Source organism: Aegilops tauschii, chromosome 7 (genome assembly GCF_002575655.3).
Source record: "Aegilops tauschii subsp. strangulata cultivar AL8/78 chromosome 7, Aet v6.0, whole genome shotgun sequence".
Lineage (NCBI taxonomy): Eukaryota > Viridiplantae > Streptophyta > Magnoliopsida > Poales > Poaceae > Aegilops > Aegilops tauschii.
The window spans coordinates 590,241,270-590,264,766 of record NC_053041.3 but is presented as its reverse complement, the minus strand read 5'-3'; the positions used below and the strand labels follow the sequence as shown (position 1 = coordinate 590,264,766).

General features: G+C 41.9%; 1 protein-coding gene across 2 annotated transcripts; it reads left to right on the top strand.

Annotated features, from left to right (window-relative positions):
• The first annotated feature begins 11,827 nt into the window (after nt 1–11,827).
• LOC109774884 (DUF21 domain-containing protein At4g14240) lies at nt 11,828–19,585 on the top strand. Of its 2 annotated transcripts, XR_006666537.2 has the most exons (14): nt 11,850–12,244; nt 12,751–12,827; nt 13,560–13,643; nt 13,727–13,840; nt 14,886–14,969; nt 15,055–15,126; nt 15,662–15,729; nt 16,619–16,706; nt 16,793–16,866; nt 17,023–17,144; nt 17,252–17,389; nt 18,219–18,265; nt 18,358–18,433; nt 19,268–19,585. XR_006666537.2 is itself a non-coding variant. In XM_020333650.4 (13 exons), the coding sequence occupies exons 1-13, from the start codon at nt 11,953–11,955 to the stop codon at nt 19,379–19,381; spliced, it is 1,557 nt and encodes a 518-aa protein (XP_020189239.1). In that variant the 5' UTR covers nt 11,828–11,952; the 3' UTR covers nt 19,382–19,585. The 2 variants fall into 2 exon arrangements, 1 of the variants encoding a protein (XP_020189239.1); XM_020333650.4 differs by having other exon boundaries at nt 11,828–12,244; nt 17,023–17,389.
• The last annotated feature ends 3,912 nt before the right edge of the window (nt 19,586–23,497 follow it).

Below are 23,497 nucleotides of genomic sequence, written 5' to 3'. Positions count from 1 at the left end.
TCAACCTCTCCCTCCCCTTGCTGGATCAAGAAGGAGGAGACGTCTTCCCCAACCGTACGTGTGTTGAACGCGGAGGTGCCGTCCGTTCGGCGCTCGGTCTTCGGTGATTTGGATCACGACGAGTACGACTCCTTCAACCCCGTTCACTTGAACGCTTCCGCTCGCGATCTACAAGGGTATGTAGATGCACTCTTTTCCCTCTCGTTGCTAGAAGACTCCATAGATTGTTCTTGGTGATGCGTAGAAAATTTTAAATTTCTGCTATGATCCCCAACACTCCCTCTGCGCCACCATCACCTCCTCCTCCTCGCTAGACTCGATACCGGCCTCCTCCTCCGTCCTCCCTCCACTTGTCGCTGGCCGGCCCCTCCTCGCTCTGCCTTCCTCCTCCGTCCTCCCTCCTCCGTCCTCCCTCCACTCGCCGCCGGCCGGCCCCTCCTCGCTTCGCCTTCCTCCTCCGTCCTACTCTCTTCTCCCTCCTCGAGTCGCCCCTCCTTGTCCCTCCTCCCTCCTCCATCCACAACCCCTCCTCCCTGCTACATTTTGATTTAGTAGGCTAGTTCATATGCAACATTTTGATTTAGTTGATATGATTTAGTTGATTTAGAACATTTTGATTTAGTTGATTTAGTATGCACCATTTTATTGTTATTTTTTCTGTACATGGATAGCTAGATGCTTTTGTTTTTCTGTAATAAGTTATTTTTTGGCAAAATGTAGGTGCCAATTTAGTTAAATTTGTCACTTGTTTTTTTAATCAATTATCTTAGGCAATAGGGGCCAAATTAGATGAAATGTCTTTGTAGGTGGTACCCTGATTTGGTAGATATTTGTGAAAAGTTTTTTCGGCAATAGGTGCCACCGAAATGCTTTGGTTAGTGGTACCGTGTCATCTAATATGTGACTAGATCTTAGGATTATAATTGTTCATCAAATTGCTTCTCGCGGAAGAACAAAAAATATCACATGCTACTGTTTTTCTTTCCTGTGAAGTGGGTCGTTAATCCTTTGCTCATATTGCTTTAGGAAAATGGCGCCACCACCACCACCATGTCGACTGTGCAAGTCAAGGTGTGCCAGCAGCCTTGCAACTGGCAAGCTGTTTGGCATCTACTTCCAGCCGAGTTTTCGTCATGCGGCGGTAAGAAATTAGATGAAATGTAACAACTATTTTATTTTTAGTGTTGGCATTACTGCATTGTGTCATTTTGCTTTTTTTACACAGATCGTCCCATGCAATGTGAGGTTGAAATTCAACAAGCTGAAAGGAGACACTATGACATTTGAGACTCCTGGGGGGTCGTACACTATGGAGGTCGAGAAAGGACGCAATATGTTGCAGATTGGAGGAGATGGATGGGCCCATTTCCTCGCCCGCATGCGTCTTACTGGTGATGAGTTGATCAGCTTCTCCTTCAGAGCAGAAAGACCCAAGCTGGCTGTCATTTATATCAACCTGGTGGAAGATGATGAAGATGACGAAGATGATGAAGATAATGAGGACCCACTCGATGAAGATGATGAGAACCCACTTCGTGAAGCCATCGTAGCTCAAAGAATGAGGCTGACTGAGGAGGAGGTGTGCAACCTATGGGACATAATTCCGCCACGTGATGACTTTGTCGGGGTGCCATTCGTGACCCGCCTGACAAGTACCATGGTTGATCAGCATGAAATGGTATGTTGTACTGACTGTAGTAATTTGATGATATATATATATGCTTTATTGTTATACTTACAAATGCAAATTATCCGATGATATTCTTAGTGAATCCCATGATATGTTTAGTGTAGAGTCCAATGATATGCTTTGTGGAATATAGTCGATGATATGTGTAGTACTGTGTCCTTTGATAGTGTAGAAATCTATACTTAATAGAAATATATTTGCAAGAGTATGTGCGAGGCTATTTATTAATTGATATGTTTTTCTTATTCAGAAATTGCCAAAGAACCGATCTGTGAGTTGTGTTATCGAGCCTGATGAAGAAGGCTCAGCTGGACTACGCCTTACCGCAAGGGGCTCCGTCACCACCTGTACTTACCGCATGGACACAGATGGTCGCACACACTTAAACTCGGTTGGGTGGAAGAGATTCCTCGTTAGCAAGAATCTTTGTGTTGGACAGGCCATCCTAATTACTATCAGGAACACCCACCGCCCAGGCTTCAGGATGATGATCGTTGTCGATATCATCTAGAACTACATATGTGTGTGTGTGGCTATATCATCTAGAACTACATATGATGATCGTCGTCGATATCATGTAGAACTACATATGATGATCGTCGTCGATATCATCTAGAACTACATATGATCACTAGTAGAAAAAGAGGCTTCCATACGCCCCCATTAGTCCCCAAAACAATCGAACCGCGACAAAAGGGGCCTTTAGTCGCGGTTCGGGAGGAGACCCGCGACCAACTATCTGGGCCCAGCGCGCTCGGTCGACAGCTGGCGGACGGGAGGGGCTTTAGTCCCGGTTGGCCTGGCCAACCGGGACTAAAGGTCCCCGAAGGCCTTTAGTCGCGGTTGGCCAGGCCAACCGGGACTAAAGGCCCATCCAGCTGGCGGACGGGAGGGGCTTTAGTCCCGGTTGGCCTGGCCAACCGGGACTAAAGGTCCCCGAAGGCCTTTAGTCGCGGTTGGCCAGGCCAACCGGGACTAAAGGCCCATCCCTATATATAGGACTCAGCTCACTTCACTTCACTCAGCTCACTTCACAATTTTCAGAAGGGGGTGGTGGGTTTGCTTTTGGTTCCTCCTATGCACACAAGGTGTTCGATGAAATGCCCGAGAGCCTGAAACAAACATGATATGAAGTGTCCGAGCCACACTTGAGCTTTCTCATTTATTTTTCCTCCGTGATCGCGGTTAGCAACTTGAACCTTTCATGTGTCATTGATAAAAATATGCATGTGTGTAGTTCATTGTTTAATTTGTATTATTTCTAGCTAGTTAGTTTAACAAATGCATGATGGTTAATTATATACTTTATATAATAATAATGCAGATGAATCGACAATGGATGTACGGTCCCCGACTCTCCGGCGAGTTCACTACGGGTTTGAAAGATTTCCTCGTAGTGGCAAATGCGAACAAGCAGCAAGGTTTTATTATCTGTCCATGTGCTGTCTGTAAGAATCAGAAGGGTTACTCCTCCTCAAGAGACGTTCACATGCACCTGCTTCGGCACGGTTTCATGCCAAGCTATAATTGTTGGACCAAGCATGGAGAAAGAGGGGTTAGAATGGAAGAAGATGAAGAAGGGGATGATATCGATGACAACTATCATGATCATTTCGGTGATACTTTCATGGAGGATGATGCTGAAGGTGGGGAAGGGTTAGGTGAAGGTGAAGAAGAGGCACATGATGAGCCCGCTGATGATCTTGGTCGGACCATTGCTGATGCACGGAGACGCTGCGAAACTGACAAGGATAGGGAGAATTTGGATCGCATGTTAGAGGATCACAAAAAGTCGTTGTATCCAGGATGCGATAATAGTCTGAAAAAGCTGGGCTGCATACTGGATTTGCTAAAATGGAAGGCACAGGAAGGTGTAGGTGACTCATCATTTGAAAATTTGCTGAAAATGTTGAAGAATATGTTTCCGAAGAATAACGAGTTGCCCGCCAGTACGTGCGAAGCAAAGAAGGTTGTCTGCCCTCTAGGTTTAGAGGTTCTGAAGATACATGCATGCATTAACGACTGCATCCTCTACCGCGGTGAATACGAGAATTTGAATGAATGCCCTATATGCACTGCATTGCGTTATAAGATCAGAGGCGATGACCCTGGTGACGATGTTGAGGGCGAGAAACCCAGGAAGAGGGTTCCCGCCAAGGTGATGTGGTATGCTCCTATAATACCACGGTTGAAACGTCTGTTCATGAACAAAAAGCATGCCAAGTCGTTGCGATGGCACAAAGAGGACCGTAAGTCCGACGGGGAGTTGAGACACCCCGCTGATGGAACGCAATGGAGAAAGATCGACAGAGTGTTCAAAGATTTTGCAGCTGACGCAAGGAACATAAGATTTGGTCTAAGTACTGATGGCATGAATCCTTTTGGCGAGCAGAGCTCCAGCCATAGCACCTGGCCCGTGACTCTATGCATCTACAACCTTCCTCCTTGGTTGTGCATGAAGCGGAAGTTCATTATGATGCCAATGCTCATCCAAGGTCCAAAGCAACCCGGGAACGACATCGATGTGTACCTAAGGCCATTAGTTGATGAACTTTTACAGTTGTGGGCCAGACCTGGTGTACGTGTCTGGGATGAGCACAAAGGAGAGGAATTTGACCTACGAGCGTTGCTTTTTGTAACCATCAACGATTGGCCTGCTCTCAGTAACCTTTCAGGACAGACAAATAAGGGATACAATGCATGCACGCACTGCTTACATGAGACTGAAAGTGTACGTTTGGTTAATTGTAAGAAGAACGTGTACCTGGGTCATCGTCGATTTCTTCCCCGAAATCATAACGTAAGAAAGAAAGGCAAGCATTTCAACGGCAAGGCAGATCACCGGCCGAAGCCTGTGGAACGTACTGGTGCTGAGATATTTGATATGGTCAAGGATTTGAAAGTCATCTTTGGAAAGGGTCCTGGCGGACAATCAGTTCCGTGGGGAGTTGACGGGCACACACCCATGTGGAAGAAGAAATCTATATTTTGGGAGCTAGAATATTGGAAAGTCCTAGATGTCCGCTCTGCAATCGACGTGATGCATGTTACGAAGAATATTTGCGTGAACCTGCTAAGCTTCTTGGGCGTGTATGGGAAGACAAATGATACAAAGGAAGCACGGCAGGACCAGCAACTTTTGAAAGACCCAGATGACCGGCATCCGGAATGGTTTCAAGGTCGTGCCAGCTACGCTCTTACCAAAGAAGAGAAGTTCATTTTTTTTGAATGCCTGAGCAGTATGAAGGTCCCGTCTGGCTTCTCGTCGAATATAAAGGGAATAATAAACATGGCGGAGAAAAAGTTCCAAAACCTGAAGTCTCACGACTGCCACGTGATTATGACGCAATTGCTTCCGATTGCTTTGAGGGGGCTCCTACCGGAAAATGTTCGAGTAGCCATTGTGAAGCTATGTGCATTCCTCAATGCAATCTCTCAGAAGGTAATCAATCCAGAAGATCTACCACGGTTACAGAACGATGTGGTCCAATGCCTTGTCAGTTTCGAGTTGGTGTTCCCACCATCCTTCTTCGATATTATGACGCACCTCCTGCTCTACCTAGTCGAAGAGATTTCCATTCTCGGTCCTGTATTTCTACACAATATGTTCCCCTTTGAGAGGTTCATGGGAGTATTAAAGAAATATGTTCGTAACCGTGCTAGGCCAGAAGGAAGCATCGTCAAGGGCTATGGAAATGAGGAGGTAATTGAGTTCTGTATTGACTATGTTCCTGACCTTAAGCCGATTGGTATTCCTCAATCGCGGCACGAGGGGAGACTAAGTGGAAAAGGCAAGATTGGAAGGAAATCCACGATATGTATGGACGGTCATTCTATGACTGAAGCACACCACACAGTTCTGCAAAATTCCAGCTTTGTGGCTCCGTACTTCGAGCAACACAAGAATATTTTACGCTCGGACAACCCGGGGAAGCCTGAATCCTGGATTAGAAAGGCCCACATGGAGACTTTCGGCAGTTGGTTGCGAAAACATTTAATGAATGACAATGATGTTGGAGATCAGCTGTACATGTTGGCCAAGAAACCATCTTCGACTATAACGATTTTCCAAGGGTACGAGATAAATGGGAATACATTTTACACCATCGCCCAAGATAAAAAGAGCACCAACCAAAACAGTGGTGTCCGCTTTGATGCAGCAACCGAGAATGGGCGAAAGGTCACATATTATGGTTACATAGAGGAGATATGGGAACTTGACTGTGGACCCTCCTTTAAGGTCCCTTTGTTCCGGTGCAAATGGTTCAAGCTAACAGGAGGCGGGGTAAAGGTGGACGAGCAATACGGAATGACAATGGTGGATTTCAAGAATCTTGGTTACCTTGACGAACCATTCGTCCTTGCCAAAGATGTCGCTCAGGTTTTTTATTTGAAGGACATGAGTAGCAAACCGAGGAAACGGAAAGATAAGAAAACGATCAGTACATCATGCGATGATCCAAAGCGCCACATTGTTCTTTCAGGGAAAAGAAACATCGTGGGAGTGGAGGACAAGACAGACATGTCAGAAGATTATAATATGTTTGGTGAAATTCCGCCCTTCAAAGTGAACACTGACCCAAGCATTAAGTTAAATGATGAGGATGCTCCATGGATACGGCACAAGCGTAAGCAAGCAGGGACACAAGGGAAGAATTGATGTATAATAATTTATTATACCAAACTTTGTATTTGGTCGATGAACTGAATGATGTATCAAACCTTTTGTCAAACCTTCAAGGGATCGATGAACTGAATTTTTTGATATATTATTTGTATTTTTAAGATTTTAAAATGAATTAGTTTTATTTTTCTGATTTTTTGATATATATAATTGTATTTTTAAGATTTTAAAATGAATTAGTTTTATTTTTCTGATTTTTTTGATATATTATTTGTATTTTTAAGATTTTAAAATGAATTATTTTTATTTTTCTGATTTTTTTGATATATAATTGTATTTTTAAGATTTTAAAATGAATTAGTTTTATTTTTCTGATTTCTTTGATATATAATTGTATTTTCAAGATTTTAAAATGAATTATTTTTATTTTTCTGATATTTTTGATATATTATTTGTATTTTTAAGATTTTAAAATGAATTAGTTTTATTTTTCTGATTTTTTTGATATATAATTTTATTTTTAAGATTTTAAAATGAATTAGTTTTATTTTTCTGATTTTTTTGATATATTATTTGTATTTTTAAGATTTTAAAATGAATTAGTTTAGTTTTCTGATTTTTTTGATATATAATTGTATTTTTAAGATTTTAAAATGAATTAGTTTTATTTTTCTGATTTTTTTTGATATATAATTGTATTTTTAAGATTTTAAAATGAATTAGTTTTATTTTTCTGATTTTTTTTGATATATAATTGTATTTTTAAGATTTTAAAATGAATTAGTTTTATTTTTCTGATTTTTTTGATATATTATTTGTATTTTCAAGATTTTAAAATGAATTAGTTTTATTTTTCTGATTTTTTGATATATAATTGTATTTTTAAGATTTTAAAATGAATTAGTTTTATTTTATATGAAAAAGGACCTTTAGTCCCGGTTCGGGAGGCGGACCGCGACTAAAGGGTACCCTTTAGGCGCGGTTCATAACATGGGGCCGACAAAGAATATGTTTATGCGGATGTTACAGATGAGCATCACACCAAACGGTACTGTGTACAAGTTCATATGAGTGAATTGTTCCAGCTGTTCAATCTGCGCGACCTCGACAAATCTATGCTCAGTTGCTACGTTCTGTAAGTGATTTATTTCTACCTCATCTCGTTCTTCATTGCCTGCACTATATATATATATATATATATATATATATATATATATTGTCCTAACTATATTGTTGCGTACGCTATTATGCAGATTGAAGATTTGGGAATGCAAAATAAGAAACATCCATGATGTTGGGTTCATTGACCCACATATCGTTAATGGACATGTGTTACAACATCACCCTGAAGACGTGGAGAAAGACTTGTACAAGTTTCTTAGAAAGCATCAACTCAAAAGTCATATTCTATTTCCTTACCATTTTGGGTGAGTGTTTCTCTCTTGTGCCCATTCTCTTTTGTTTACTCCATGCATGGTATGTCTAATCGATGAGTTATGCATGACTGTGCATGTAACGTGTCCGCAGGTTCCACTGGATTCTGCTAAATATTGAACTTCACACCTACAGAGTTCTAATCATGGACTCTATGGATTCGGATCCAAAGCGTTGGGCCGACATGAGAAAAATGCTGCAAAAGTAATTATTTTCAATCATTTGAGCTCTATATCGATCGGTCTCTTTCGTTCATTTCCTAATATCAAGTAACTAATAACTCCCTTGTTCATTTAATTTTCTTTGCCCTGTAGGGTTTGGAGACGGTTCTCAGAAGAAATTGTCGGTGAATTCAAACATGAGCTAGATTTCAGAAGGTTAGTTAATGTGGATAAGCAGCCACCGGGGACCAATCTATGTGGATACTATGTTTGTGAGAACATCCGGAGACACACCTCTGAGTGGAAGGCATCGGATAGCGTGCGGAACGCGACGGATAACTTGCGGAGGAGGCTTAGTCCAGAAGCTCGCTTCCGACCAATTCAAGAAGAATTAGCAGGATTTTTCATGAGGGAAGTCATCAATCCTAAAGGAGAACACTATACCGAGGACGAAGAAATTTATATGCATACCCGAGATTGAAACTTGTTCGAAGTTGTATATGGTCATCCATCCTAATTGTGTATGGAAACTTGTTCGAAGTTGTATATGGTCACCCGAGATTGAATATATATTATATATTCCTCTTGAATTCTTCTTGTTTGAAATTTCATATGCATGTATATAGTAGCGTAGAATATGTGTACTGAAACTTCATCAAAATTAAAATAAAACACAAAATAAAATATAAAAGAAATAAAACACTCCAAATTAAAAAGAAACCAGGTTTAGGGGGGCTAAAACCCTAAACCTGCGGGGGAGGCCTTTAGTCCCGGTTGGCCACGAGAACCGGGACTAAAGGTCCTCCGCCCCGACGGACCACTGGCGCCCACGTGGACGGGCCTTTAGTCTCGGTCAGCCACAAGAACCGGGACTAAAGCCTTTAGTCGCGGTCCGTAAGAGGCGCGACTAAAGGGGGGGGGGTCTTTAGTCGCGCATATTTAGTCCCGGTTGCACAGCCGGGACTAAAGGCTGTTGCGAACCGGGACTAAAGGGCTTTTTTCTACCAGTGGATGATCGTCGTCGATGTCACCTTGTACTGCTTGAGGATGCATGTTGACTATATATAAAATTGTTATCTAGTACTCCCTCCGTTCCAAATTACCCGTCGTGGTTTTAGTTCAAATTTGAACTAAAACCACGACGAGTAATTTGGAACGGAGGTAGTACTGCCTAATACCTATAATGCTTTATGAAATTGATATCTAGTAGTACCTAGTATCTGAAAATTGCAGTTTATTGAAACTGAAACTGGGTAGGAAGCGAGGGAAATGATGAAACACATAGCAGTAGCGCGGGGCTAGGAAAGCGCTACAACTAACTAATAATAGCGTGTTTTGGAAAAACGCTGCTGATATAGTCAATAGTAATAGCGCGGGTGCAGACCGCGCTACTAACAGTTAGCTGTAGCGCCTTATTAGTAGCGCGGCTGCCCGCGCTGCTGATAGCCTCTAAACACGCGCTACTGCTAGGGTTTTCCCTAGTAGTGTAGCGTCGACCAAGCACGGAGATAAGAGAGGACACTTCTCTCTATTAGCTATAGCTAACACAATATATGAAACCCCTAAATTAACCCTACAAAACCCCAACCCCTCCCCTCCCTTAAAAAAACAAAAACCCCAGCCCCTGAACTGCTGACGCGTGGATGCCTTTTGGTCCCGGTTGGTGCTACCAACCGGGACCAAAGCCCCTCCTGCCTGGGCTCGCCGCAGTGGCCACGTGGAGGCCCATATGTCCTGGTTCGTATAAAAACCGGGACTAAAGGTATTGGGTTTTAGTACCGACCCTTTAGTCCCGGGTCAGGAACCGGGACAAATGGGCCTTATGAACCGGGACAAATGGGCCTTTTTCTACTAGTGATTCTAGGCCAGTCACGAGGAGGTGAATTGATAACTTGCTTATTTTCATTATTACATTTATTTCACTATTTGCATTCTCACCTAAAGGTGAATTTATAAATCGCAACTGCTTGCTTTGGCAATGGCTGGCGGAGATGGTCAATCTTCGTTGCACACGAACTCTCTAAGGCAAATGACTCCCAAGAGAACAACTGCATCAACTCTCAAAAGGATAACCCCAAGGAAGAACAAGAGGAAGCTTTTACATGTGAACTTGAGATTTGCTCTATTTTATGATACGTTTGTGATGTGTTGGGACTTGAAATTTTCTTTGTGACGTGTTGCTCTATATTGTGATGTAGAATGAAAATTGGAACCATGTAATGGGAAACTTCATCTATTTGTGTATTGCTAATGTGCCAAATTTGTTGGATATTGAGTATATATGCCATTTTCTTCGCTATAGCTTCTTCGAATTGACTGAAATTCGAAAAGCACACTACTATGAATATACTAGTTTTTTTGTAATTTGTTCCCATTTTTCTGGAAAGTTCAAAATTTCACTCAGAATTTAAACAAATTTGGACAGAAATTAAAAATCTCATTTTCTCTTTGATACTTGTTTAGAATTGGCTGAAATTTGAATAGTACACTATTACGGATATACTTGGTTTTCTGTATTTTTTGAGATTTTTCTGGGCAGTTCAATTTTTTCGCCCAAAATATAAACAAATTGAACATAAATCTGAAATCTTGATTTCTCTTTGCTCCTTGTTCATAACTGGTTGAAATTTAAACAATAGGCTACTATGATTATACTTGTTTTTATGTAATTCTTTAAGATTTGTCTGGGCATGCTAGTTTTTGGATATTTTTTTAAAATTCATACGGATTGCATGAGCTACTAACATTTTTTTTATAAGGGGTATTTTGGTTTTTTCCACCTCTCATTTCTATCATACGATAAAGATACACCATCAATATAAGTATGTGTCATTTTGTATAGACAAAGATGAGCCATGTTATCAATTGCGTTATAAGACAAGGGCATATGGGCCTAGGGTGGAGTAAAAGTGGGGCAAACGATCAATTGGCCTCAATGCCGGAGAGGCCGTCTGGTTTATTTAGATGCTCTTCTCAAACAAGGCAGAGGACCTGGTGGGTAGTACCCATTGATGGCTGGCTCAAGCTTAAATACAGACGCAGCGGTAGACGACAGTGGTGGATATGTAGCAGCAGGTGTGATAGCCCGGGATCATGTGGGAAGTTTCATGGCGGCGAGAATGGTAAAGCTCACTGGACTGACGAATCCATACTCTGCCAAGCTACTAGCTGTAAGAGAGGTGGTCTACCTAGCAATGAAGAAGAACTGGCAGTATGTGACCATTAAGACAGACTGTCAAGCTATTAGAGAGGAATGGGAATCTGAGGATTGTACGGTGGGGAGTTTAGTATTCAGAGTGACCAGATCCGACATACTCGAAAGGAACCCAATGAGGCTGCTCATTGGTGTGCAAAGAAGGGTTTAGTTTCTTCCTCGTGTGTAACCACATTTGATGTATGCCCTGATTTTCTGATTGCTGTTATGCAATCTGATGTAAACCGTCTTATTATTGAATAAAGTGCCAAGAGGATGGTTTTATAAAAAAAAGACCCTAATAAGTGCCATACGTGTGGCACGAACATATGGCAATTCCCAACTTTATGATGGCAATTTAGGGGCTATTTGATTCGCTTCCACAAAAACTAACCCTGAGTGAGGCATGAATCTAAGGCAATTTTGGAGGCCTGAGGCTGAGATCTGTGCCCGACAAAGGAGCTGTCTGATAGGCCTCCATCCAAATAGCTCATTAGTGACACGAGGATGACAACTGTAGTTGTCAAGCATGACAACTTTATTTTTTCAGATAGCAAGTTCTAGTTTATTTTTTGTTTTAGACGACAACTTTAATTATAAAAAAATAAGACCGGAGTGCTTCGCGTCACACGTATAACACTTATCATTCGAATTTTGTTTTATTCGGAGACGAGTTGTGGGGGCGCACCATTTCCCCATCACGGCAGACTTCCGTTTGATAGCTGCACCAGTAAAAGACTTGTGGTGGTGGTTGGGTGGGTATGACTGTGCAGCGAGGACCGAGCAGGACAGCAGGGCTGCATTCGTGTTCTTCTCTCGCCCACATTGAGAGCGGAGGCTGTAGCCCCGGATGTCGTCGGCCGGGAGGGCGAGGGCCGCGAGCCTGGCGGCGGTGGCGGTGCGGATGGTGGTGGGGGCGGCAGCGCGGCCCGCGCCGAGCGCGGCGCTGATGATGGCGGCGGTGCGGGGGGAGGACACGGAGTTCGGGACGGCGTCCTGGTGGGCGTACGCGGCCCTGTCCGCCTTCCTAGTGCTGCTGGCCGGGATCATGTCGGGGCTCACCCTGGGCCTCATGTCGCTCGGCCCCGTGGATCTGGAGATCCTCATGCGCAGCGGCACCGACGCCGAGAAGGCCCAGGCCGGTAAGATCCCCATACACTCCTCCCCCGCTCCCGCTCCGTCGGAAGAAGGGCTGGGCCGGTCGTCGCCGGAGAGGGGCGGGCTGGTTAGGATTGGATTGGAAAAGATAGGAGTCAGCTGCCCGGCGGCGGAAAATATCGTGGGTGGGGCCTACGGCTGGATAGTTGGACCAGACGCCCTCCTCTTCCCGTTGTCTATTCCGTAATTTCCATTCCTCAGTGCTCAGTCTCACATTAGGACAAAACATCAGTCGTCTTAGGCAATTATATTACACATCTCTATGTGGACATCCCAGAGTTCATCTGCCAGGATTTACAAATTTTATTTCTAATGGCAGCAATGATCCCGCTTGTTGACTGTTACTAGTACTAGCTAAATGCTGCATCATTCAGCGCCGTAGCTAGTGTTCGAATGATGCAAATGAACACAGCTCATCTCCTTTACCTGATTCGCATTTTCTGTTGCTGTTCCTGTTTAGGTTACTGATGTACTATTATGTTTGCTGCAGCTGCGATCCTTCCGGTTGTAAAGAAGCAGCACCAGCTTCTTGTCACTCTGCTGCTGTGTAATGCTTGTGCCATGGAGGTACGTAATTTTGGCCACATTTTCTGACGCTTACTGCATTGATTTGCACCCCATGGATATGGCTGAAACAAGCTAGTTTCGTTTCGAGTTTCTAGCTCAGGCGCTTGAAAAGTCATTGACCTCGAACACCTTGTTCACTTTTGTCTGTATTAAGTCACGTCGCTGCATGATTTCTGGTATATGATCATTCTACATGTGGGAGTCAGTATTTGCATGTGTTATACTTTTAAATGTTTGCATTCTTTTGAAGAGAAAAGAGATGTTAGTTCTGTGTTAGTGCCTTATGAAGTTTAGATTATCATGCTTTGCATCCAATATAAATTTACTCTGAAGTGATTTACTTGGGAATGTACCAAAATGGCGTAGCTATGATTTACTTGAGAATGTACCAAAAAGGCGTAGCTAAATTAACATATTACCGAGCATTCAGTATCAGTGCTAACTGCTAAGTGATTTCGTAACACTCATGTCAGTATCTTTGCTCGCCCCATTGGTATAGTTGGTCAGCTCTGCACTATGGATCTTCAACTTAAATATTTGCAAACTTTTCCCCACCTTACGCGTGGTACTTTCTCCTAGTTTAGGTGACACACATGTGTATCTTTTTCTGTGCTTCATTTCTGAATTGTTGAGCTGTTTGTAGACAGAGAATCCATTCTTCTGTCGTGTCTTTTTTGTGTTATTTTGTTTTAACCAGTGGCTCTTCTGCTTACTTCTTTGCGTCCTTTTCAGGCTCTCCCTATATTCCTTGACAGGATTTTCAATCCTGTTCTTGCTATTATATTGTCAGTGACTTTTGTTCTTGCCTTTGGGGAGGTAATGAATCTTATGTCCAAGCATTTATATTTCTGTTACCAGCCCACAGATTATCTGATTGATCATTACATTTCGACAACCAGGTTATACCTCAAGCAATATGTACTAGGTATGGGCTGGCAGTGGGTGCTAGCTTTGTCTGGCTTGTACGCATCGTCATGGTCATTGCCTATCCTATTGCTTACCCGATTGGGAAGGTAAATCAGCAAAGTCACATTACTCAATATCCTTTGAAGCTTATCCAGTGGCCTAGATTTTGAATTCCAATGAATTAGACTATTATTATGAGGCTTGTGCTCACTGCTCCTTGGTGCCGTTGTCGATGGACAAGGTCATGAAGTGATATTTTGGTTACACTTTTCTAATTAGGTGATTCTGGTAACATGCGTGCGAGTGATTTCTTGTTTCTATTCTTATTTAGCCCTGCCCCTCATAGCTGGTATTCAGATTATCATAGATATCCATTGTTGCTTTATGTTCCATTTCAGCAACCTTGTTGGTTTGTATATGCTGATCTAACACAAACTTTAAATATCTTACAAAAGAACATGTAGTTCTATTTATTTATTAGGTGTTGTATGTTGGGACTTGAACTAGTGCTGCCGGATGTCTCAGAAAGAAAAACTTAGTTACTAGAAATTGTAGGATGGCCCATGTCTGCGTGGTGCAAAAGAATAATAGAAGGTAGTGCTTGCTAGTTATGGTTCTCTACTAAATAGGGTGTTATTGGTGGGTTTAAAGAGTATCTTACAATTTCCAGGCATTTGTTTCCAGTCAGAAAAATGAATCCTTCTGAAGTTCGTCCATGTTATGATATTTAGGTCTTTCTTAATGCCTTGCATTAGTTTGGTGATGCTAATTTTCTTCTGGGAAAGCAATCATCAACAGTTAACTTTTGTGTCCAAGCATATTTAGTGAACGCCCATTGCTGTAGCTGCCTAGCTTGTACCAAGGTTTCTGTAGCTAAGAGCCATGCACAATCTGTTTGTACCTTTTGTTCTATTTCAAACAAAAAATATTTAGTCTTTATGCGTGATTGAAAAATTGCAATTAATGTGCACGGCTCATGCAGTAATTAAATACAAATGTTATAGATTAATGTAGCATCTTTTTTTACCCTTTAGTAAACTGACATGGAATAGTATGTAACCTTATCTGTTTAAATTTTTTGTTCAAAGTTTAACCTTGATATGATTTATCTATTGGTGACTGAAGTGGTTGACATTTTATATTGCCCCACAGCTCCTAGACTTTGCTCTTGGGCATGAATCTGCGCTTTTCAGGCGAGCTCAATTGAAAGCTCTTGTTTCTATCCATAGCAAAGCGGTAATATGCTTTTAACATGTAATCTTATAAGAAGTAGGCACTTGTACCAATGTTATCTCACAGTTAATTGCCTCTCTCATGGCAGGCTGGTAAGGGTGGAGAGCTTACCCATGATGAGACTACAATCATAAGTGGAGCGTTGGACTTAACTGAAAAGGTGTGCAACATCTTCATAGTTTTGGTCCTAACCTGTTTTTCACGAGGGAATTGAGGATTTGCCCCATAGTTGAGGTGACTTTGAGGATTTGCTCGACTTTATATAATCTTTGACATATCAACCTCAGTTTGAGCACTTGGTTCTTTCTCTTCAAGAATGAAGGAGCGAGCTGCTACCCTTAGCATCTCGCTTGATGTGCTGGCCTAGATCACCTTGCACATACGCTTGTACATTCTTCATTCTTCTTGTTCTCTTCCCCTATATACCCCCCCCCCCCCCCTCCCCAGCGGCGAAGCCAGCCCCAACAATCTGTGGGGTCATCCAAAACTAAGTTTAATATATATTGAAAGGCTTGAGCAGTCAACAATAGTGTGCTTCTTCTTTTATTTGTATTGAATTCAGGATTAGGTGCCTCAGTTTCATTTATGAAGCAAATATTTTGGTTACGATTTCACGGTGTAGTGCTTCACTGTGAATCGGAACTCAATTTTATATGGTTGACTTCGGCTGAAAACTCATTTTATTGTGTGTGTAGACTGCCGAAGAAGCTATGACACCTATTGAATCAACTTTCTCTTTAGATGTGGACTCCAAGTTGGATTGGTAAAAATGCATTTCCATTTGGTAGAACATTATCTCAATGGTGTTCCTTATTACCATTGATCTAATGGTTCTCTTGTTGTGTTTTGCTATTCTTTTCCCAATTCTTTGCTTTCCTCATGCTAGATAAATACCCATGAGTGTCTATGGAGAAACACATGTACTATGTTAGCGTTGCTCAAAATATATTCCTCATCCTAGGAAAATAATGATACGCATGTTACCAAGGTCCAAGAACATGCGTATTTGTTATGAGCTTCTATGCCTAAATATATACACGTAAATGTGTGGTAAATATGTAGAGAACACTTTATACAATTGGGTGATAAAACACACTAGAACTAGGTAAACATGCTATGTATACACTATAGATAGCTAACAACCCCTTTTCAAAATCAGGGTGAATCAGACACACTTAGTTTGGTCAACTGAAGCAAGCTCTGAAGGCACATACTCAAGACTAATAGCTTGATCATGTACTTGTGACTGTGTATCAAGCATCAACACTTGTGACTGTGATTCTGGTCGGTGTGTGTATGCTTATTGATGGCAGATAACAAAGTTGAATCATATTAGTTTTAGATTCGTTGAAGTATTAAGTCATTCAGTTGAAAGGTTGCAATGAGCAGTTTGCATTGTCCATTTGTGCCATTTTCTGCTTCTAATTTTGTTCGTTCTTCTAGCAAGCATATTCCATTGATCCTGATTGAATTCCCTTAGCATTTTCTCTATGTGTGGTTCTATACTTCGGTGATGTAATCATTTTAAAGTTTGACCTAGATATAATAAACAGTTGTGAATAGTATATATCGAGAGGACTCAGCTGTGCAACTTTTGAGATGCTTATCACATACTGTTATTTATAGTGAACCTTCTTTACTTGTATTTACAGGGAAACAATTGGTACAATTCTTGCCCGGGGCCACAGCCGTGTACCTGTGTATTCAGGAAACCCTAGAAATGTTATAGGTCTCCTATTGGTAGGTAAAAATTATGCCATGGAGAATTACTCCGTGATCTTTTTTTATGTACTTTACTAACTTAGAGCCATTTAAATATTATTTAGGTCAAAAGTCTTCTGACAGTTCGTGCTGAAATAGAGACGCCAGTTAGTGCTGTTTCTATTAGGAGGATTCCAAGGTATATACCCCAATTCTATTCAAATATAAATTGGAAAACATCTCTTTCAAAATGTGATACAATTGCTCGAATTTTTGGAGTGTCCATGTTGCTCTATTAGTAGTACTAGTGTATAAACTGTTCTGACTACAATTGGTAAATATTAATCTCTCCCAGGGTTCCTTCAGACATGCCTTTGTATGATATACTGAACGAGTTTCAGAAAGGTGGTAGTCATATGGCTGCTGTTGTGAAGGCAAAGCCTAAGAACGCACCACCTCATGATAAAACTGAACCTGGTATGGAGTCGGCTGGGGCAACACAACTGACTGCACCCTTGCTAGCCAGTACTGATGAAAGGGTGGATACTATTATTGTTGATACTGAAAGACAACAGAACATGCAGGTTAATAGAAATAAAGCCCACTCGATGCAGCCGAATGATACACCGTCAAATGCACTGGCTCAGTTATCAGAGGATATGGATAATGGTAGTGTCATTGGTATCATCACACTGGAAGACGTATTTGAAGAACTCTTGCAGGTAAGATTTAAACACACTAAGTTGCTCTTCTTTGGAAGGTAGTGTTGCCATTCTTCTGGTGTATGGTGGACAACTGCATTTGGAATTTAGGAGCAGAAAAACACAGTGCATATGGAGTAAACTGTAACAATAGACGTTAGGTGCATAAATTTCAGCCTTTGTCTTGCAACCACCAATTTAACTCTACATTGTTCATTGAACAACCAAAGTTTTGTTTCTCAGGGAGAGAGATACACTGTTTTCGCGATAATTTACATAATTCAGTTTAATCATTTTGGCAAATTGGAAAAAAAAATCATGTTTGAACTTGTTAAGTATAAATTTCGTTTCTGTGTATGGCCAACTTGTGCACGTACCACAAGTAAATATGAACCATGTTCTCTACTTCTTCCATTTAACATTCTTAACTTTCTCTGTCATGATAATGGAATTAATCGTGTTGCCATGATAATGGAAAAACTTGTTGTGGAAATCAATTTTGCTATGCATATACTCCTCATCTCCTTCGTCCATTTACCCAACACATGGCGTACTAAATGACTATCTCTAACCACATATGTACTCACATTGCCAGTTTTTTTAATATTCTCAAAAAGTTGGAATTGTATATCTACGCTAAGGTGATAAATTGCTCAACGTACTACATAACCACCTCTAACCAGATCTATAATCAGATTGCCATGTTTGTTTTGATTGTTTCTGAAAAGCTCTAGCCTTGTTACTATAAGTCTGGGCTTTCAACTGGAAGTATCATATTTGTTAAGTTCTTAGTTTTGATTCGATTCAAACTTTTTGAGTTCCTCACCATTCTGACTTTTGGAGTTTACAGGAGGAGATAGTTGATGAGACGGACGAATATGTTGATGTCCATCAAAGGTATGTCTCATCCTTCCTGGAGCTACCTGCTCCTGGCATTCTTCACATTCTGCCAAGTGATACTGTATGCAACTTAATTCCCTCCCTCACAGGATTCGAGTGGCTGCTGCAGTCGCTGCATCAGCAGTTGCAAGGGTTCCATCTTATCGAAAATTATTGAGTCAAAAGGTAAGTTTCCACTTTTATTTACGATGCAAGCTGATTAACAAAATATACATGAATATCTTGCATGATATGTTATCCTAGCACAATTTTTTCTCGACTCTTGAAAATTGGAGTATGAGTCAATTTTCTTAATTTTGATCGTTAGAGATGATACTATAAAATTTTGTGGATAGAGAGGGTAGGTATGATATGAATACAAATCTTGTTATCTTGATTTCGCTGTTGTTTGTTTGTCCAGTAGGGAACTGTTCACACGATTTAGACAGAAAATCTCCTTCAGTTTGACTTTCTCGTCGACATTCCCAAACTATTGAATTAGCTGGTTTTAACATTTAACATAAACTTCGATGATAGGCTTCCGGCAAGTTTATGAGCTGTGATGATTATCTTTAAATCACCGCCTAAACTTGTTTTGCAACAGTTAAAATGTAGTTAGAGGCTTAGTAAGAAGTATGTGTGTACCCTATTACTTAGGTCTAGTCTCTAGTGCGATCTTCTGAACAGATGCTGTCGTTCTTGCCTCGCCAGACCGGATGTAATAAAATCCCAAATGGTCGTGGGGGCTCGTAGTCGTAGGCCAGTCCAATTCACCCTCTCTTAGTTGCAAAGATAGACTTGCCCAATGTTGTCTAGAATTCAGTCTCACTCAAACCCATGCTCCTGTATCTATCTCATCTTTGCGGAGATGCTGGTTTTAGTCCAATCTGTATTAGCAGTGACGTAGCCTTTTTGTCTTGTTTTGAAGATTATGGTTGTTCGTAATAACAGTTTTGTCTGTGCTTCCATGAATTTCTGGTGGAAGTCCCTTAGATGTTCAATCTTTTGCATTTCCTTCAGGGTGCACAGGGACAGGGTCAGCCAGGGCAACAGCCTACCGGAATTCTGAAGAAACCTAGTGGTGATTCAAACAAGTCAAAAAATAAAGTGAGCCTTGTTGAGCCTCTTCTATAAAACGGGAGGTAATTTTAGATGTATCACATCAATGTAAAGATGGAAGAGCACAGGAGTATTGGGAAACTTTTTTCCGTTCTTGCAATCTTCAGCAAGCAATAAATGCAAGCGAACTTGCTCTGTAAATTCCAAGTACAGCAACATTTGATGACCACTTTTGAAACCACTGATCACTGAACCATAAACATAAAACTGATTGGAATACTGACCGTGGAAACTTGGAATGGCGGTATATGGTAACATGGCGGGTGAATCCTTTTTTCTTCTGAGATCAGTGAATCGTATTCCGCGCATGCTGCATGGAATGATGACCATGGGCAGGGTTGCGCGGATGTTGGGCTCGCCCATTTGCTGTCAAAGTGATTTTTGCGATTTCCTTTTTCCTCCAGTGATTCTTCCGGTTTCTTCTTTCTGGGTTTTCCTTTAACTTTTCCTTTTTTCATTGGTTTCTTCTGAAATTTTACTGTTTAAAAAAACCGCAAACATCTTTAGAAACTCATGAAGGTTTTTAAACTATTAGTAACACATTTTAAAATTTGTGAGCAAATTTGTAACTTGTGAATTTTTTTAATACACCGTGAATATTTTTAAAATACATGAACATTTTAAAGATGTTCATGTAATTAAGTATCGATGAATGTTTTCAAAATGTGTTATAATTTTATGAACATTTATATGCATGAACTTTTTCAATTTTCATTTTTCACTATTTCCCCCTGTTTTAAAACTTACTAACATTAAAAAACCTATGAAATAAGAACATTTATTTTTCATGAAAGAAATAAAAGAAACTGGTGAGCTGAGCTGAGCTGCAGGTTTGCTCGGAAGTCATAACAGAAGATCTCAACATGGTGGAGTAACAATTTCAAAAAAATTCAAAAGAAAACATGGTGGAGTAACACTAATAGCTGGCGCACGCCAATTTTTGTGCCTCCAGGCCGAAACATTTGTGACCCTAGGCCGGGTCTTATTTCTTTGACCCAACAAATCATGTGGAATCTCTCCTGCTTCAAATATGTAAGAATACACTCTGCATGATCCAAACGCAAAGTCCAGTGAGAACTTGAACTTTCACACAGATCCAACTAGTGTATTATAAAATTCCATTATAACAGTCCAATTCGATCCCGGAAATCAGGCACGAGCAAGGTATCCTCTTGCAAGCAAAGGAGTTGTCGAGGCAACACCGACGCTCGTGGATTTTCTATGCTAGCTCATGCATGTGAAAAGTAGGAAAGGCTTCGGATCCTAGACTGCGAAACAAAATTTACTTCAATAATTTGGAGAGATTAAAGGTGGACCTTCGATCAGTACCTTTTGCTCAACATAGCTCTAATTTCATTTTTTTTGAAGATTACAAGAGTGTTGTGTTTTCATTAAGAGAAAAAAAAAACTTTGAAGTTACTATGCTCCCAGGAAATGGGGCGCTCTCCGTGCTCTGGGCTATTTGATCATTTCTTTCTCCGGGTGACATTCGTTTGACCGTTCCCCTCGCATGCCCCTGTTGTATTTGTGCCATTTGGTCGTCTATGGAAACATACCCATTGCTTACGGATGTCCTTATCTCTTCCCCTTGCTTCACACATTCGTGACCGCTCCCTCTCTCTTGTTTCTTATACGCGAAGCACAAACTGATCTCCACAACCTCACCTGCCCCTCCCATGACGCGCAACACCATGGATTCACGGCTTCGCGGCGATCTCCAACCTCTCTCGCCCCTCCGCTGATATAGGGTGCAATGTATTCACGACTTTGTGCTCCGCCGGCGACAAAGAATGCAGCCAACTGAGGTCGCATGACGTGCTTGAAAGGATTGGTATGATCGATTAGAGGGAGGATGAATAGGTGACTAACAATTTTTATAGGTGTATATCATATTTGATTACATGGAAACATGTGGGGTCATGGCTTTGAAATTAAAAGGAAATCTCGGTATAGTGTGTTGTTTTGTAGAACTTTTAATTACCGTGAGCAATCCATATATCAATTATATTATAGTGTGTTGGTATATATGCAGAACATACTAGCTTTGATGTAATCCTTTGGCTGATTACAAATTGCAATGCAGAATCATTGATATTTTTCAAGTTATTCCATTGCGTGTTCTATTTTGTGTGAAACAAATTATAGTATGTGGTAAGCGCAATGATATTATTTCTTAGACAATGAAGCTATCAATACAACGTGGATCGGAATTTTCATGTTATTTACCTACTGATTTTGTTAGAACAATATGTAGAGTATAACCGACATAACAAGAGAAAACTTTCAGGCACAATGGCTTTTGACAAACAGCACGACAAAGTGTGCTTTTGCTTTTTGACGGAGGAGGATTGTAGTGACATGGAAACACCTTTTGTATTGTGTGTCTTGTGTCTGACTCCAGGTTTTATTTTTAAACATTTGTACCCCTTCTGCGGAATAGAAATGACAAAAACACATCCCTTTAAGTAGAAATTATCAGAAATGCCTTGGCCGGAAGAAGCTAACGACATGTGTAAGATTCCGTCTTGAGCCGTGGCGGGAAGTACTCCCTCTGTTTTTATTTACTTTGCATATTAGATTTGATTGAAGTCAAATGTCGTAAAATTTGACCAAGTTTATAGAAAAAATATGATTATTTACAATAGCAAATTTATATGATGTGAAAGTGTATTCAACAATGAATCTAATGTTATTAATTTGTTATTGTATATGTTAATATTTTTGTCAATAAGTTTTGTCAAGTTTATAAAGTTTGACTTTGATCAGAACTAATTTAACATTCTTAAGAAGTTGATCCCCACTACTACCTATTCTCTCAACATACACACCGTCCACATCGTCAACATGCCACGTCAAGTTTCAGTTCGCAAAAACAATCAATCGGCATGATTCCCCTACGGCCACGGCGGTGGAAAAAGCACTAATTTTTTCCCTCAACTCGTGAAGCACGGCCGCAGTTCATCCCGCACAGGGGATTTCAACCATGTCCGCTCACTAATCCCGCACGGCCGGCGGTCCCAACCGAATCTGCACTGCCGGCCCGCGACCACGCCTCCATCATCCCTCCGGTCCCCTCCTCCTCCCGCTGCGCGCTGCGCCAAACCATGCCTCCCTCCGGTGTCCTCCTCTTAACGCTGCACGCTGCGCCCAACAATGCCTCCACTATCCCACCTCTAGAGCGCCAGCCGGCCGCCTCCCTTCATCCTCTCCTCCCGCTGCGCGCTGCCACACGCGCCTCCGCTCCTGTACGCCTCCTCCAGCGCAAGGCTGAATCCTGGCGCCACCTCCAGGCCAACGCCGCTGCTCACTGCCCAGCGTCACAGCACACCATCCTTCTTGAAGAGCAACAGGAATTGGGCTGGGTGCACCCCGCCTGGTTCCTCTGGTCCGAGCGTGTACGCGCAGTTGGGGCGCCGCCACCGATCGACCACCAACGTGGCTCCGGCGTCATTCGTGGCGGCGAGGATTATCTGTGCGTGATGGCGCTCCTCCGGCACAACCTCCGATGCGGGTCGTCTCCATCGCTGACTGGGACTCTCCCTTGCCGGTGCCATGCATGCGTCTTTGAGCTGGTGTGTGTGGTGCTCTGCAGGTACGAGCCGGTGTCCATGGTGCACTGGTTCGCCTCTCCATTCTCTCTCCCTTGCGGCCAAGGTGCTCTAGCGTCGCTGGGCAGTTTGTTCCGGTATGTCCCAATAGAATCAGACCAGCTGATGGGGCCTCGCCTGAAAGGACGCTTTGCCCGGCGACACAGGAGTGGACGCCGCGCCAGGCAAGTCCCCAGGCGGTCGACGGATTTCTTTTCAGCCTCGAAGGGCTCGGCTGGTGCTGACGGCTGTGTACGGCCTCCATTGAAAGCCACGGGCTTGAAGGAGCGTTCGATCGACCTCCTCCCGCAGGTGCCACCCCGGCTGATTCCTTTTTCAGCGAGCGACATTGTACTGTGGCAATAGTGTAATTTTTTGGGCAAGCTTACCTACTGCATCTGTGGCGAAGTCCTGCTCCTTTCTGTTGGTAATGGATTGCAGGCAACGATATCAATCTTTCGACTGCGGCCACCACATCTCTGGGGTTCAAGGTTTTGTACCTTAAGAGTTCAGTATTTGGTATTTTTTTACCAACAGTATTTGG